This window comes from Lolium perenne, chromosome 4 (genome assembly GCF_019359855.2).
Source record: "Lolium perenne isolate Kyuss_39 chromosome 4, Kyuss_2.0, whole genome shotgun sequence".
Lineage (NCBI taxonomy): Eukaryota > Viridiplantae > Streptophyta > Magnoliopsida > Poales > Poaceae > Lolium > Lolium perenne.
Genome location: NC_067247.2, coordinates 238,599,359 through 238,615,079, shown reverse-complemented (window position 1 = coordinate 238,615,079; position 15,721 = coordinate 238,599,359). Strand labels below are relative to the sequence as shown.

Below are 15,721 nucleotides of genomic sequence, written 5' to 3'. Positions count from 1 at the left end.
AGAATTTAGTTTTGTAGGGACATTTTTCTTTTTATTTTCTATGATCAGATTGTAATCGTTTATTTTTTCCTACATTTTTATTTTTAGGTTTTATGTTTAAGAGAACTCCTTAGTTGGCTAGATCTGAACTTCGCAGTCATATGTTTTTTTTACTTTGTGTTTCCCTTCCCTTTTATTCATTTTTATAATACAATGAAGATGTCCCTATTTTACTTTTTTGCAATCCTGTATGTTGTCTGTTCATTTTTTTTAATAATTCAGTTTCTTTCACGTCTGAATAGTATGTGAGAACTTCCCAGCTGTTGATATCTGAACTCCCTTTTTTGCATGTGTGTTTATGTTTAATTTTTATACGAACTTTTTTCACACCGTCATAAATAGTGAACTTCGCGGATAATCGGTTGTGAACTTCCTACTGTTTTTTTAATCAACATTTTACGTGAACAACTGTCTAGCAGTTGAATTACGATATATTTATTCTCACAACATCCTGTCTAGAGGTTTAAAATAAATGATATTTATGAAAATTCCTGTTCTTTACAATTTGGATCGCTGGCAGTAGCACGAACAAATAGTGAACTTCAGCAGTATATTAACGTAATTTTTTGTCAGTAACCAACTACATATTGTTTCAGTATGAACTATTCTATTTTTTTCCTTTTTGTGTCTACCTCTTTCTGGTACTCCTTCTTATAGCTGCTGGTGTAGTTTGTGTTTTCTCCCTGTTCTTCTCCTTGCTTCTATCTTCCATTGTGTTGCTATCATTTTCTGTTGACTGCAGGTGTAATAGCTGTTCCTCAAGCTGCCTTCTTGCGCAAGTTCTAGAGTTGTGTCCCCTTATCTTATTGCATGTACCACAAGCTTTCACCCCTTTTGGTTTCACTATTGCACCATCACTTTTTTGTCGTTCAACAATCTGTTGTTGTAGTATCTTTTCCCTGTTGGGGCATGTTGATGCGTAGTGTCCTAGCCTTAGGTTGCACACGCTGCATTTCCTTTGTCCTCCCGTTTTATTTAAGTTTTGCAGTTTGCTCTCCACATCTGGTGTTTTCTGTGTATCTTCTTGCTCAGTGATATCTTCATCCTCATCTTCTTGCTCATATTCTTCATCATCCGTCTCATCTTCGAAGCATTCACCCTCATCTGTGTCCAGTTTTTCCTCTTCATCATTCTCTGGGATGTGCTGGCGAGCAAGCAAGTTTCTTATGCGCACCTTGATATTTGCTGAAGATGTTGTAGGCCCATACACCTTCTTATGTGTTTCCAAGAGTTTTTTAGCCAGCTGCCTTGCCTTGCAGGTTCTGGAATTGTGGCCATTAATTTTATTGCATGTTCCGCATATTCTTGTACCTTTCGGTCTCCCGTATTCATCTAGTTCTGGTTCCGGACGGGCAGGTGCAGGGGGTTTGCATTTTCCATTCCTCCTTGCAGCATCTGTAGTCTTGCTTCCTTTTGTTATTGCAAGTAGTGGAGGCTGTATATCTGCATATGGATCATTGTCCTCAGTCTGAGGAATGTCGTTCTGCTCGCCAGTTTCTCGTGTTGTGTTTTCTTGATTCGATGACTGCTCATTGTTCTCCATCTCTGCATCCTCATTATTCTCCAGCTCTGCATCCTCATTGTCCAGGCTGGTATTGGCATCTCTGAAGGCAGATAATGCCATTTGGAATTTTGCTTCCGAAGTGCATCCTTTGTTTATAATTTTAACTGCTTCACTGTAAAGGATTGTTCGTCTGTATTCAATTGAAGTCCCATCATCTGTTGTTGTCCTGTAGTCTCTGCGGTTGAAATCAGGGTTTTTCACTGCATCTTTGGTGTATCTCTGGAGTATATACTTGCTTGGTATCTCATCTAGGCGTAGGTGCTCAAAGACAGCTATGGCATGGTGGCAGAACAACCCTGTGTGTGCATAAACATAACATTAGCTCGATTAATTTTTTATTTTTTCGTGTCAACAATTACTTTTTCTATGCATCTGTAGTGTAATACAACCAAAAGCAATTGCTGAAAGAGGCTTTTTCTTTTTTTACCTGTATGTTCCCACAGTTTACATTTGCATTCATAGCGGCCTTCAACTTCATCTGCTAGCACTCTGAATTCATGTCTTGACCAAGCGAATTCTTTACTCTGATTGTACTGATGCACAAGGTAATTGTTGGGATTATCCTGGGAAGTCTTAATGCGGAAAGCTGTGTTGTGATATTGCCGCTCCCGGAAAACTGAGTACACTGCCCGTGTGTACTTATCCATCACCTGTGCCTCGAAGCCATACCTGGTGACTGTTTTCCTTGTGCCCTGCAATTTTGATTTTTGTCGATGCAAAAGTCATTTGCTTTGAACATGAAACATAAGATAACTTTTATATATATATATGAACCCCAGAACTAAACAGATGTGGACTTCCATGCATATGCATACTTTTTTTTCGAAAACAGATGACACTTTTTATGTACAGAAGAACCCCTAACCAAACAGTTGTGAACTTCCATATCATCTGCATAGTCTTTTTCCTTTTTTTTATGTTCTCATCCTATGTTTTCCAAATTATTGAAGCATATTTTTTTTCATTAATATAAATCGTGAAATCGAGCACTCACCGTTGATGCATTTGCCTCTGCATTCTCTGCTTCATGCCTTGCCTGTATGCAGTTGTTAACTTGCTTAGCAAAAATGTGGAGGTTGTCTCGTTCAGTGACAAAACCCCTTTTCAGCACAAAGTTCATGCTCTCGCTTCTTTGTGTTGAAGTCATGCGTGCACAGAAAACTTCTTTCCAGTAAGCTGATATCCACAATTTCCTTTCAGCCCATAAGTTAATCATGACATTTATATCATGCAGATTGTACTCTTCAATGAAAGCCTTCCACGCATCTTCAAACTCAGATGGCATTAGGGGATGGTTCAAAATTGCAGTCAGCTTATCCTTCAAGTCAGGGACTAGTTTATAAAGCTTCTTCAGCGGGTCCTTATGCTTGTTCATTATGTGCCATCTACAGAACTTATGTAGAGTCCGTGGGAAAATTTTAGGTATTGCTTTTGTCATTGCTGGGCATTGATCTGAACAATTATTAGGAAAAAACACATCAGGTATAATGCAAGCAAACTTCACAAAAACAAACAAAGGTGAACTTCAGCAAATTAAATATCTTTTATTTTTTTGTGTTGCAGGGGTGGAAACATCTGAACTTCTGTGTGTTTTGTTATGAACTACAACTGAAGGTACAAACATGAGGATAGATTCTGATTTTCTCCAAACCTGTAAGTATGCAGATTGGATGTTTACCGCCCATGCATTCAAGGAATCTGCTGAATACCCATTTGAAGGACTCCTCTGGCTCGTTTCCCATCAAAGCAACACCAAAGATTGTTGACTGCAAGTGGTTGTTTATGCCGACAAATACTGCAAGGGGCAAGTGGTGCTTGTTCGACTTGTAAGTAGTATCGAAAGTTATGCAATCTCCAAAATCTGCATATGCTGCCCTCGAGCTAGCATTAGACCAGAAAACATTTTCCAGTCTATTTTCGTCATCAACCTTGTAGTCATAAAAGAAATTTTCATTCTCCTTCTTCATGTCTTCAAAGAATTTGAACATATTCTGCACCTCATTCATGGACTCCTTCCTCGTGTTTTCTGCTTTCCTGCAAAAAGAAATTTGTTGTTATCTTTCTTTTTTTGTTTTGCTTTTTTCTTCCCCCTGTTTTTCATGTAAGTTTTCATTTTATATATAAAGGAGGGGGGTGGTGGGGAGTACTTACATGTTGAGTATGTCTCTGTTGTGGCAGCCAATCTTATCACGGCCACCATGCAGCCTTGTAAGCAGGCCCATTATGTTTACATGTTTTATATTGTTGAACTGAAGGTCTTTTACCAACCCCTTCAATGTTGGATCCACCTTTTTGTGAGAACGCATGAAAACTAGCATTGATGGGCTTAACAGCAGGGTATGGTTGTGCTGAAGTGTAATGTCCTTGACAATGCAGGTACCATCACTCCTCTCTTTCAATCTCATAAAGGCCTTGCACCCAGTTCTTTTGGTCATCTTGTCACGTTGTCGGTCTTCCTCGTTGACACTTTGGCGGTGTGCACCTTCTCGTACACATCTAAAGTAACGCCTACTCTTGTTGTGCTGTCCTTTCCTTATCCCAAACCCTGTGTGCTTTGCATATGTATTGTAAAATACATATGCGTCTTTGAATGTGCTAAATTCTTGACCAATGGATGGTATCAGGTCCTTATCAAGATCTGCAGCCTGCAAATTGCCACGGTTTTTTATTGCATTAATTTTTTGTTTACATATGTTATTGTATGTTAACTTCAGGAAATAGGTCAAGTGAACTTTCTAAAATTTAATAAAAAATAAGAACATGGACTTCCTAAAGTCATCTGAACTTTTTTTCATAGAAAAACTGTTGTACATGAACTTCCATAACATATCAACTACATATTTCATATAATAAACAGAGCATGTGAACTTCCTAAAAATCAGCTGAACTTTTATCAGGGATACAGGGTTCACGAACTTTCCAAATCATATCAACTGTTTTTTCTAAAAATATAGCATGTGAACTTCCATGCAAATTGTCTAAATAAATGTGTGTAAGAGTGAAATTTTTATCAGCAAAATATAAATTGAACTTACGTGTGTGTATGTTCGCAGCTCTGCAGGGGTGGCTCTATCATCTGGTACTGTGGGGCATGGCGGTGTGACTTTTGGTACATGGCAGAGTGGATCTCAAGGCGGCATATGACTTGATTGATTGCCTCGACGATCTTGGTGTATGTTGTCACTTTGACCATCCCCATAACTGCATTGCTGTTCGGAAGCATCACTGCTAGAAGACGACTTTTGCCCACTGTCCCTGTTCATATCGTTGCTTCCAGCTGTGGTTGTTTTAGATGTACTTGTAGATTGCCGTTTTCGTGGCTGACGGAATGTTGCATTACTAGCAAATATCTCCTCAGTGCACTTTATTGGAGAACGGGGTTTTTTCGGTGGACCTGACCAACACATAATATCCTCATCATCATCTGTTGATGTTGTGGTATCCCGCTTCCTCTTGCTGTTATCCATGTCATCTTGTTCTTCGATTTTCTGATTGAAATTCCTTTCAACGGCGGCAACATTTGTCTTTCTCTTGGGATTGCGGAACATTGGCTGGATAAATGAAACTGGCTCATCACAGCATATGGGAGTCATTGGAGGCTTTTTAGGGCCTGACCAGCTGATTATCTCGTCGTCACTGCCTGTTCCAGATTCTTTGCCCGGCAGTAGCAGAACCTGGTAAGTTTTTTAACATGTGAACTTCTTGAACATTGGGACTAGAACTTTTATACATAAAACTTTGTCTGATGTCTTCAAAAATCTAAAACAAGTAAAGTTAACCGCCAAACAATGTAATATGAACTTCCTGCATACATGCTAACCTGCATACTTTTTTTTTCATTTTGCTGTTTTAATTTATTTATAACTGAAGTGAACTCCATGAAACTGTTTTTAAGAACTTCCCAGTAAAAGACATATAGAAAAGAGGAAACAGGAATTTAGAATAGCTATTTGAGTGATGAACTGTTTTCTTCTTTCCTACAATAGGCTCTGCATGTGAACTTCCAGTCTCAATTCACACGAGCCTGCTCTTATGTTCTATTCTAAACAAAATCCAGTGGAGGTGAACTTCCAATATCAGTAAGCGAATTATGTGAACTTCCTGTTTTTTTGTTACCTCATCCTCTGCTGGCCTCTTTCTGGAGCTTGGCTAGCTTGAATTTGGAGGATGCTCTGCCGATCTGCGTCGAATTGGAGCCATTACTGCTTGTAAGGAGGCTGGATCTCGCCGTTCTCCGCCGCTGCCTCCTTTGCGTCAGCTACCGCCGCCGTTCGCCTCCGTCGCGGGCTCCCTCGCGTCGGCTCCCGCCGCCGCTCGCTCGCCCGCGCCGACCAGGGATGCTTGATCGTCTTCGCGTCCGCGCGGGCTCCCTCGCGTCGGCTCCCGCCGCCGCTTGCTCCCTCGCGCCGACCAGGTACGTGTCCGTCGCGGGCTCCCTCGCGTCGGCTCCCGCCGCCGCTCGCTCGCCCGCGCCGACCAGGTAGGAGGTCGAGGTGCGGAGCTCGATGATCTCCGCTCGAGGCGGGGGCGCGATGTTTTTATGAGACGGAGGTGGGGAGTTCGGTTCCTACACGGATCATTTTCTGTCGGGGGAGGTGGGGAGTTCGGTTCGGACGGGGGGGAAGAAACCGAGCGGGATTAGGGGGGGGGGGGGTTCTAGAATAGCTATTCTAGAACCACTCTTAAGGGGGGTTCGAGAATAGTTGGGCTCTATATATATACTAGGAAACATGCCCGTGCGTTGCACCGGGAGAAAAACACTGAAAACTCGCACCTCTAATTCTGTCAAAATTATTGTATAGCTTGACCATTTGCCATCTTCATTAACCATCTAGTAGGTATATTTCCATTTTCCTAAACACAGATCTAGATGTAGTTTCTGAGATGATAGAATTGAATATTTCTTAGTTGCAATGTTGCAGGCAAGCTATTGTTATATTTACTTATCTCCCCAACATAGCTATCAGATAGAAGTACTACACTACGGGAACCAGCGGAGGGGCCGACGGCCGGCGGCCGTCGGCACAGCATCACCTGCCGTCGGCCCACGTCTGTGCCGACGGCCGCCGTCGGCACACCGCCGTCGGCACAGTATCGCCTCGGCACGAGACTGGCTCGCCGTCGGCCCAGCCTTTGCCGTCGGCACGCACTCCAGCCCGACGGTCAAACGACGCCGTCGGCACAAGAGCCGTCGGCACGCTCAACGTGGGGCCCGCGGAGCGTCTAACGGCCGTTAGGTCAAGGGAGGTCTTGTGCCGACGGCCAAGCCGTCGGCCTAGACACTGCCATCGGAGGACCAGAGGCTGCCACGCGTCCACGCCCCTGCAGCTGTGCCGACGGCCAAGCCGTCGGCCCAGATGCTGCCATCGGAGGACCAGAGGCTGCCACGCGTCCACGCTCGCTCTGTGCCGACGGCCAAGCCGTCGGCCCAGGTCCTTCGGCCCGACGCGCTGCCGCCGCTCCGCGCTGCCGCTGGCGCACCCTTCTGTGCCGACGGCATAGCCGTCGGCACAGCCCTGCCATTTGGCACGTCCAGGGGCTGTGCCGACGGCTATGCCGTCGGCACAGCCTTACCATTTGGTTTCGCTGCATTTCCTGGCCCAGACACAGCACGCACAGCATATATAGCAGTAATATACATTCAAATGCATCACAAATGTTGCACAAGACATAATCATCATCAAATATAGCAACAACATCATCGTGATACAAATATGTGTCATGTAGCACACACAATCATCATACATCGTCGACACATGGCACACACGATCGACGCACACCCGCTAGACACCTAGCTAAGGGAAACTAAGATCGGGGGTCCGACTCGTAAATTCAGGCGTCCGGCCTTTGTCGAGGTAGACCGAAGTAGAACCATGGCCTGAACCATCGCCAGCAGGTGAAAACCCTGAAGCACCGGGAGAATGGCGGCCGGGGTGCATCGGTGTGCCCTCGCGCGACGAACCAGGAGAGGGTCGGTTCCGCGAACTTCCCGTGCCCTACATGTTTGACAAGAGTTAGCATCTTACACATGGGAAAGGAAAGCGGTGAGAACTGGTTAGGCACAGGACTTACCGGAGTCCGTGCGTAGTATGTGGCCGCGAAAGCTTCCCTCGATGGGCACACTGGAGTCGGCCCCGGCCTAGGTGGCTCCTCTTCCGGAAGTGCGATCCTCTCTCCAGTCTGGAAGAACGTCCTGACCGCCTGCAAGATAGTTTAGATGTCAAGCGCCGCAGATATAAAAAAAGGGGAGGTGGGACTTGTCATGTCTTCGAACCATAAAAGATTGGAACTTACACGACTCGTCGCCTCCTGGTACTCTTCCCAAGCCGCTCTCTTGAGGTCCCACTCTGCTACAACCGTCAAATAGTTCTCATAAGCGGCCGCGTAGGCGGCCTCAAAGTGAGCCTACAATTTCCAAGAAAAGGAGTCATGTCACTTTAGCCATTCAGGGATGAATGTTGGAAAGAAGATGGAAATGAGAAAACTTACATCCGTACGACGGTGTCGAGGAGGCGCGACCGGTGGGTCGCCGGCGGTGAGGGTAGACCTGATCTGCGTGAGGGTCCTCTGCGGCTTGATCACCCCACTAAGAAGCTTCGTGCGGCCATGCTCCGCGCCGCTCCCCGCCACCATAATCGCCGTCAAGTCGGTCTCCTGCTCAATAGGATCATCCACCTCCGGATGAAGACCCTTGAACACCGAGCAGTACTTGTCCAACTCCTCTTCGGCAAAGCCGTAGTACTCGGGCAGCGAGGGCTGAGGCTGGCTCAGATCGGGCTGCTTCAGCTTCATCTTCTGCCACCCTCCCACCTCGGTGAGAGGCTCCCCGAGTTCCGCCTCCTGCACAGCAAGATAAATGTTATGTGTATCAAGTAGTAATATGAGGGGAAATAAATGCAAGTTGTTCCATGTATATATGTACCTTGTGCTTCCTGTAGCGCTCAGTGCTGCGGCTTCCCGCACTGTGTGTTCCTCCAGTGCCCCGGTTTGCCTTGTTGCGCGCGCTCTTGGCGTTGAAGTCGGCGTCTTCGCCAACCCACCTCGCTACCAAGGCCTCAAATGCGTCTTCCTTATTCTCGCACCATAGGGGCATAACCTGAAAAACCAAAACTCATTTGAAGAACACATAATGCAATCCCAACTATGCAGCAACATAGAGTCTCATTGAATATTTACTTACCTTGAAGTAATCTTCCTTTGTCATCTGAGGATCGTCCCTGATATTGTCAGCTTTCTTGACCCTCGTGCCCTGCTCAGCCTTGAAGTGCCCGATGCAGGTATGCTTCTGATTGTACCACTGTTGCCTTGTCAACCTCTGACAAGCCCTAGTCAGTACCGCCTTCCCTAGCTCAACCATATCATCAGGCACCTTATAATGGGTCTGCAATCATGCATAAGAATAATTGTGAGAGAGACATGAGTTAGCATAGTGTGGTCATCAACTATGAAGTAAACTCGAGAAGCATGCTTTACCCAAAACTTGGTGTACACGGCGTCAGAAGCTGTCCCAAAGCCCGGGCAAGGAGCTGCCTCATAGTCCGCCCAAGTCTCGGCTAGCTTCTTCTCGCCGCCGGGGACCGGAGTGTAAAAGCCCGGCCAGTACTGCCTAATAAGAGCTCCAATCATGCTCGACGGCTGGCGAACCCCCTTGTCATATGTCCAATTGCTGCACAATAATCAAAACATTAGTATGCCAATCAGTTATGCACAATAATGAAAACATTAGTACATAGCAAAATGAATCTAAATGTTCAAAATTAAACTTACTCTTTTTCGTTCGGGATGATGAGGGCTTTCGCATCCTGGCTAGTAGGCTCCCTCCTCTCATCAGGGACTTGCGCTTCACCACGAATGCGCAACTTCTTCGGCGCCATCTCCCTCTCCGCCTCCTCGTCCTGCCCCTCCACCTCCATCTCCACCTCCATCTCCACCTCCATCTCCCCCTCAGTGGACTGTGTGTGAGCGGACTGGGAAGCCACGTCGCCAGAAGCAGAGGGTATGTCACCAAGGAAAGGTCCACCTCCACCTCGTCCTCGTCCTCCACCTCCACCTCGTCCTCGTCCTCCACCTCCGCCTCCGCCTCGTCCTCCAGCTCGTCCTCCACCTCCACCTCGTCCTCCACCTCCACCACGTCCTCCACCTCCACCTACACCTCCACCTCCAACTCCACCCGTGTCATCGTCCGCGTAACGCGAGCTGGCACGCGTTGGTCTTCCACTTCTAGTGGTCCCGGTGAACTTCTGTTGGCTCATACTCTTCAAAATGGAGTTCATGGATTGCTTGCTTCCGCTCATATTGATCAATCACCTGCATTGACAAAGAGTAAACAAGTAAGCATTCATGCCTTAATAAAATGTAGACAATAAGCAAAAAATAGATACTAAGCATAAGAAGCATATTGAAAAATAGATACTAAGCATAAGAAGCATATTGAAAAATAGATACTAAGCATAAGAAGCATATTGAAAAATAGATACTAAGCATAAGAAGCTGATCTGTATCTTCGGAAACCCTAGGGCGGGGACCCCGCAGATCTACCCCTATAGCTTTCTCCGTGTGACGGTGTAACAATGGATTTTTTTATTTGCTTTGGTTTGTTTAGGACATATGTACATGGGAAACCATAGGTTGGGCTTACCAGGAGTTTCCACATACAGATCCTGGATTTTACCCCTATAGTCTATAATCTGCCTGAGTTTTGGGACCATTCCCACCCTCCGATGCTCGATTTCTGACGACACACAATAATGATACACTTAAGAACTTGAGACCCACACACGTAACTAGACCCACACACAAACCAAAACACTTAAAGAACTAGACCACACACAAACCAAAGCACTTAAAGAACTACACCCACACACGAAGCAAAGCACTTAAAAACTACACTACTAACACACAAACCAAAACACTTAAAAAACTAAACCCACACACGAACAAAGCACTTAACACTGGGTCGACACATGACCCGTTAGACACATGGACTCGACACACACACATACTAATCAGTTCTCGAAATCTTCGTCCTCGCTAGGGGTGTCCTCTGAAGCGGTACTTGAGAGGTACGAAAACCACCGTTCATCATTTTCCCCCCATGTCGACGCCTCTCCTTTGGCGTACTCCGCGTCATATTCGGCCCTCCTCTGCCGCTTTCCCGCCCTCCTCTCTCTCCTGTACGCCTGCTTCTCCTTCCAGAATGCGCGCGTGGCCGCGACGTCTCCGGGATGGTCTCTGCGCCACTGTGCCATGAACTGCTCGTCCGCCTCGGTGGTATCAATCCGCCGCTGGCCATCTCTGAACCGCTGCGCTTCACCCTCTGAGCGAAGTAGCGGCTCAGTAGAGAGACTCTCGGCTTCCGCCAGAGACCTGACCTCCGGGAAGTTCAATTCGTGGCGCGACCGGCCAAACCTCCAAGCCGCAACGTCGTATGCGCGGGCAGCAGCCTCCTTCGTGTAGAAGGTGCCGAGCCACACACGCACACCACCGGCGGAGATTTCGGACGCGAAATGGCCCGCAGCCCGCTGGCGAACGCCGATGAAGCCCGTGTTGCTACGGCGACGAGGAGCCATCTCGACGGCAGCTGAGCTCAGAGGATTCTGTGGTGTTTTTTGGATGAGGAGAGAAATGTTGTTGCTGATGTTAGTGTTGAGAAGACATAGCTATATATAGGACGACGAGGGCTGAAACGGCGGGAATAATTGGCGGGAGAGAATGGGCGCGAGAAGAATGGCGGGAGGGAAGGAGGGGGAAAAATGGCGGGAACCTGTGCCGACGGCCTGGCCGTCGGCCTACATAGGAAGTGGCGCGAAAAATTGGCGCGAATAAGGGCGGGAAGAAGGAAAATTTGGCGGGGAAGCTGTGCCGACGGCCTGGCCGTCGGCCCACTTCACGCCGTTTGCCACCTGCTGACGCCGTTGTCGGTGGCTGTCTGTGGCCCCACCATATGACCATGTGCCGACGGCTAGGCTACGTGCCGTCGGCACAGATAGTGTTTGTGCCGACGGCCAAAGTGTGCCGACGGCGGCCGTCGGTCCTGGTGGTTCTGTGCCGACGGCCAGGCTGTGCCGACGGCTACTTTGCTGGGCTGACGGCGAGCGAGGCTGTGCCGACGGCGGCCGTCGGCACAGATTCTGGCCGTCGGCACGTCGGCGGGTTCCCGTAGTGTAACTGCTTTCAAGTCTTGCACATGCTATACTATCAGTTTTTTAATGTCAGCCTAAATAACATTTATAAGTATGACTGAACTGGGCAATTTGACCTAGATTTGCAAGAATTCAGACACGTTTTAAATGTTGCATAAAATTAGGCTAATAAACCGCTAAAGTAAGCTGCACGTTCCTTTGCAGTTATTAGTAACAAGGAAAGTCTAGTTAACCATTAGCCTTTACCACCCCGGCTGCAGGAAAATCCTGATTTTTTTCCATATGACACCAACTGTGATCACAAAACATATTTTGAATTTTTCGGATGCACTCACCATGCTCTGCCTGATGCCATCCAATCCGTGCTAGAGGATCTTAGCTAGTAAAATCCTATACATATCATCGGTTTCAACATATTTACCTTTCTTTCCACGGGATGCCCTGTTAATTTTAATCTTGCAAACTGTAGTGTAATTTATCACTTTACACCTAGTCCATTATGCGTTAAGAAAAAAGCAATGGTCCACCGACGAGATGACGGGATGCCTTCACGTTGCATGCGAAGCTGCTACCATACGTTGAGACGCTGTTTTGTAGAACACGACATCGCCATTCCTAGGCACAGTTAGAGATAGAGGCTAACTAAACCAACCATTATTTCCGTAGGCTATAGTGCATCTGCTGCTTCAGATGCTTCTCTCGCTAGCTTAGTTTCTGTATCGTTAATTCATCATATATATCTGCAAGAATCGTCGGATTCTAGTTTCATCAAGTTGCAAGTATCTGAAGTACTCCTTTACTAATCAATTGAACTGTAAAACCAGACTACGAAAAAGAAATCAAGAAGTCTAGAGAAGCTCAATAATATCACATTTGAACAAAGAATATAATTCATGACGAAAGCACCAGCTATAAGCAGATTTCAAATCGTCTATACCAAGACACTAATATTATCTCTAGTTGATGGAATGGTCGTTCATCAATAAATTACAGAAATAAAAGAATTACAAATAAAATTGAGCAAAATATGAGAGGCACCTCACTACTGCATGAACCAAGTGACATCAGGTGGGGATTGGGAACGTCAGCGAGTTGACCACCCCGGAACAGCACATCTATATCCAACTTGTGCAGCCCTTCTGAATTCATCTCCTTACAGCAGCATTGCGACCTTGCTTGTGTGCGTTCTCTGTTGGTAGAATGCTCCGGCCACATCGCATCAAGAGAGTCTGCTATAGAATTTACATTCCTCGAGGCAGAAGCTGCCGACGGCACGTTGCACGTTGCAGGCTGGTGGAGCAGAGGAAGTAGAAGAAGCCGTTGATCGTTGACCTATACAGTACGTCAGAGGAACCGAATATAGCAGACCAACAACTGCAGCTGACGATCTGGTAACATGCACATTCAGACTTGGCTAAACAGAACGTGCAGAGAAGAGAGAACGGTGCCATGCAAAGCAATCTTCGCTACTATTGCGACTGCTTAAAAGTCAGTAAGATAAAACTCTTCAGAGCAGTGGGCGATGATAAGAAATCTAATCACGAAGCACCAGTGCAACCAGTAGCCAGGCCATATACTTGTGCACGCCATCGTAATCGACAGCAGCATGGATCGACTCTCACTGGTTGAGGATGAATATGGTCATGTTGCCTTCGGGGCTGCTGAAGGGCACGACGATGAGTGGCGGTTGTCGGACGATACCGCGCAAGACGGCAGCTGCGTGCAGGTCGGTGGAGGTAAAGTAGAAAACAAACTGCCGATCTGCTCCTTGGCGTGGGTTGGCTAGCGAAGGCATCCATGGGTGCTACTGCTGCCAGAGAAGAGGGCATCCGGTGCAGAAGTAGGTGCCGCTACACAGAGGACGATGGCCACTTTGAAACTCTCAACGGCGGTAGCGATAGCAGAGGAGGACGACCAGCGGCGGTGTGGCGACCTGGAGGACGGCCGATGGTGGTTTTAGACGGAGTCGTGGGCAGCGATCTCGCGCCGCCGAACCCTAATCCTCTCTCCAGCGCTCAAACAAAATCGTGGGATTGGGGTTGATTGCGTTTTGCGTCTACGTCTGCGTGCGTGCTCTTTATCGTCTGGCCCTCCCTGAAGTTGGATGGAATTCGATCGGGAGTTCGGGTCAAAGGAGTCCAATACAATCGGGCTTGGAAGAAGTTATCAGGGCGTCGTTTGCCAGACAGTGCAACAGGCCTGGTCGCACATGTGTCGGGCTGAACTTAGGCCGGTGCCAACGCGGGCGGGTGGCGGGGCGGTACCGCCCGGGGCGGGGCGGGAGAGGGGCAGGAGGCGGGCGGGACGAGAGGGAGGGGCGCCGGCGGGGGCGCCCGGCGCTAGCGCCCGCTCCCGCCCGGCTGGCGCCCGCGTTGGCGGCGATAGGGAGGCGGGAGAGGGGCGGGAGGCAGGGCGGCGCGATGGCGGGGTGGGGCGAGAGGGTGGCGGGCGTTAGGGCGGGCGAGAGCGGGCGGGAGGCGGGCGTTATGCGGGCGAGAAGCGGGCGAGAGCGGGCGAGAGTGGGGCGGGAGTGGCTAACGGCTAGCTGACGTGGCGCGACGCGATTCGTCCACGTCAGCTAGCCGTTGCTGGTTCAAAAAACCCTATAAATACCCCCATATGTTTTCAGTCATTCCACACCTCCACTCTCCATTTCCACTCCACTCTACACCATGTCTTCGTCCAGCAGCAGTTCGAGCGACGGAGTGGAGGGTGATTTCATCGCTGCATTCCAGGAGGAGTATGAGGAGGAGATGCAAGCCGAGGAGGTGGTGCCAAGACGTCGGCGCCGCCGAGAGTTCATCAGGCGTGATCGTCTGGGTGCCCACGATCGGCTCTTCGAGGACTACTTCGCCGACGACTGCAACTATCCTCCGAGCTACTTTCGGCGAAGGTATCGGATGAGACGATCCCTCTTCCTGACCATTGTGGCTAGATTGGGTGAATACTCTCCGTATTTCACCCAAAGAAATGATGCTCTCAACCGTGCTGGTTTCTCTCCCCTGCAAAAGTGTACTGCGGCTTTGCGTCTGTTAGCTTATGGAGCCGCTGCAGATACAATAGATGAGTGGCTTAAGTTAGCTAGACAAACTTCATCAGATTGTCTAGATAGATTCTGTGAAGGCATCATTGAGTGTTACGGGGAGACGTTTTGCCGTCGCCCAACTGTGGAGGATACTCAGCGGCTGTTAGCGAAAGCCGAGGAGCGTGGCTTTCCGGGCATGTTAGGGAGCATCGATTGCATGCATTGGCAGTGGAGGAACTGCCCAGTGGCTCATGCTGGCCAATTCACAAGGGGAGACATCAAACACCCTACCATAATCTTAGAAGCCGTTGCGTCGTATGATCGTTGGATCTGGCATGCCTTTTTTGGAGTGGCCGGGTCCAACAACGACCTCAATGTACTCAACCAGTCGCCGTTGTTCACTGATGTGCTTAGGGGAGAAGCACCCGTAGTGAACTTCACGGTGAATGGACACGAGTACCACTATGGTTACTACCTTGCCGACGGCATCTACCCCTCCTGGCCGGTGTTCATGAAAGGTGTTACTCTTCCACAAAATGAAAAGCAGCGAGTGTTCACTTCTGCTCAATCAGCGCATCGCAAAGATGTCGAGTGTGCCTTTGGAGTGTTGAAGGCTAGGTTCAACATTCTAGCAGCTCCGGGACGCTCCTACTCCAGGCGTACTCTTGGATTGATCATGCGTGCATGTGTCATTCTGCACAACATGATCATCGACGATGAGCGTGGACAAAATTTGGACAACATCTATGAGACAGTTGCTTCAAATGTCGGCCCTGCAATACACCACCATGCACCACCAAGCCTAGCAGCCAGGATTCAGATGGACACCGAAATGAGGGAGTCACCGATGTATACACAGCTCCAGCATGATTTGATGGAGCATGTGTGGGCTAATTCCTAGATTAATAGATGAGTGGCTTAAGTTAGCTAGACAAACTTCATCAGATTGTC

The 15,721-nt window shown here is 48.0% G+C and overlaps 2 protein-coding genes across 2 annotated transcripts; one reads left to right on the top strand and one right to left on the bottom strand.

Annotated features, from left to right (window-relative positions):
• Window positions 1-7,307: 7,307 nt before the first annotated feature.
• On the bottom strand, window positions 7,308-9,599 carry LOC127329993 (uncharacterized). The gene is made up of 8 exons (XM_071819099.1): window positions 9,371-9,599; window positions 9,077-9,269; window positions 8,784-8,984; window positions 8,526-8,699; window positions 8,093-8,443; window positions 7,898-8,008; window positions 7,676-7,804; window positions 7,308-7,599 (listed from the first exon to the last, which is right to left on the bottom strand). Exons 1-8 carry the CDS (start codon window positions 9,538-9,540, stop codon window positions 7,399-7,401), a joined length of 1,530 nt encoding a protein of 509 aa, XP_071675200.1. The 5' UTR covers window positions 9,541-9,599; the 3' UTR covers window positions 7,308-7,398.
• A 4,652-nt stretch (window positions 9,600-14,251) lies between these two features.
• Window positions 14,252-15,671, top strand: LOC127328534 (protein ALP1-like). Its single transcript, XM_051355127.2, has one exon. The coding sequence runs from the start codon at window positions 14,418-14,420 to the stop codon at window positions 15,669-15,671; it is 1,254 nt and encodes a 417-aa protein (XP_051211087.1). The 5' UTR covers window positions 14,252-14,417.
• Window positions 15,672-15,721: the final 50 nt, after the last annotated feature.

Excerpts from the sequence above, each read along its gene's own strand:
- LOC127329993 (XM_071819099.1), bottom strand. The coding sequence starts at position 9,540 with ATGGAGGTGGAGATGGAGGTGGAGATGGAGGTGGAGGGGCAGGACGAG. Across the intron at positions 8,444-8,525 it reads AGCGCTACAGGAAGCACAAG|GAGGCGGAACTCGGGGAGCC; the intron begins GTACATATATAC and ends CTTGCTGTGCAG. Across the intron at positions 7,805-7,897 it reads ACCAGGAGGCGACGAGTCGT|GCGGTCAGGACGTTCTTCCA; the intron begins GTAAGTTCCAAT and ends ACTATCTTGCAG.
- LOC127328534 (XM_051355127.2), top strand. The coding sequence starts at position 14,418 with ATGTCTTCGTCCAGCAGCAGTTCGAGCGACGGAGTGGAGGGTGATTTC.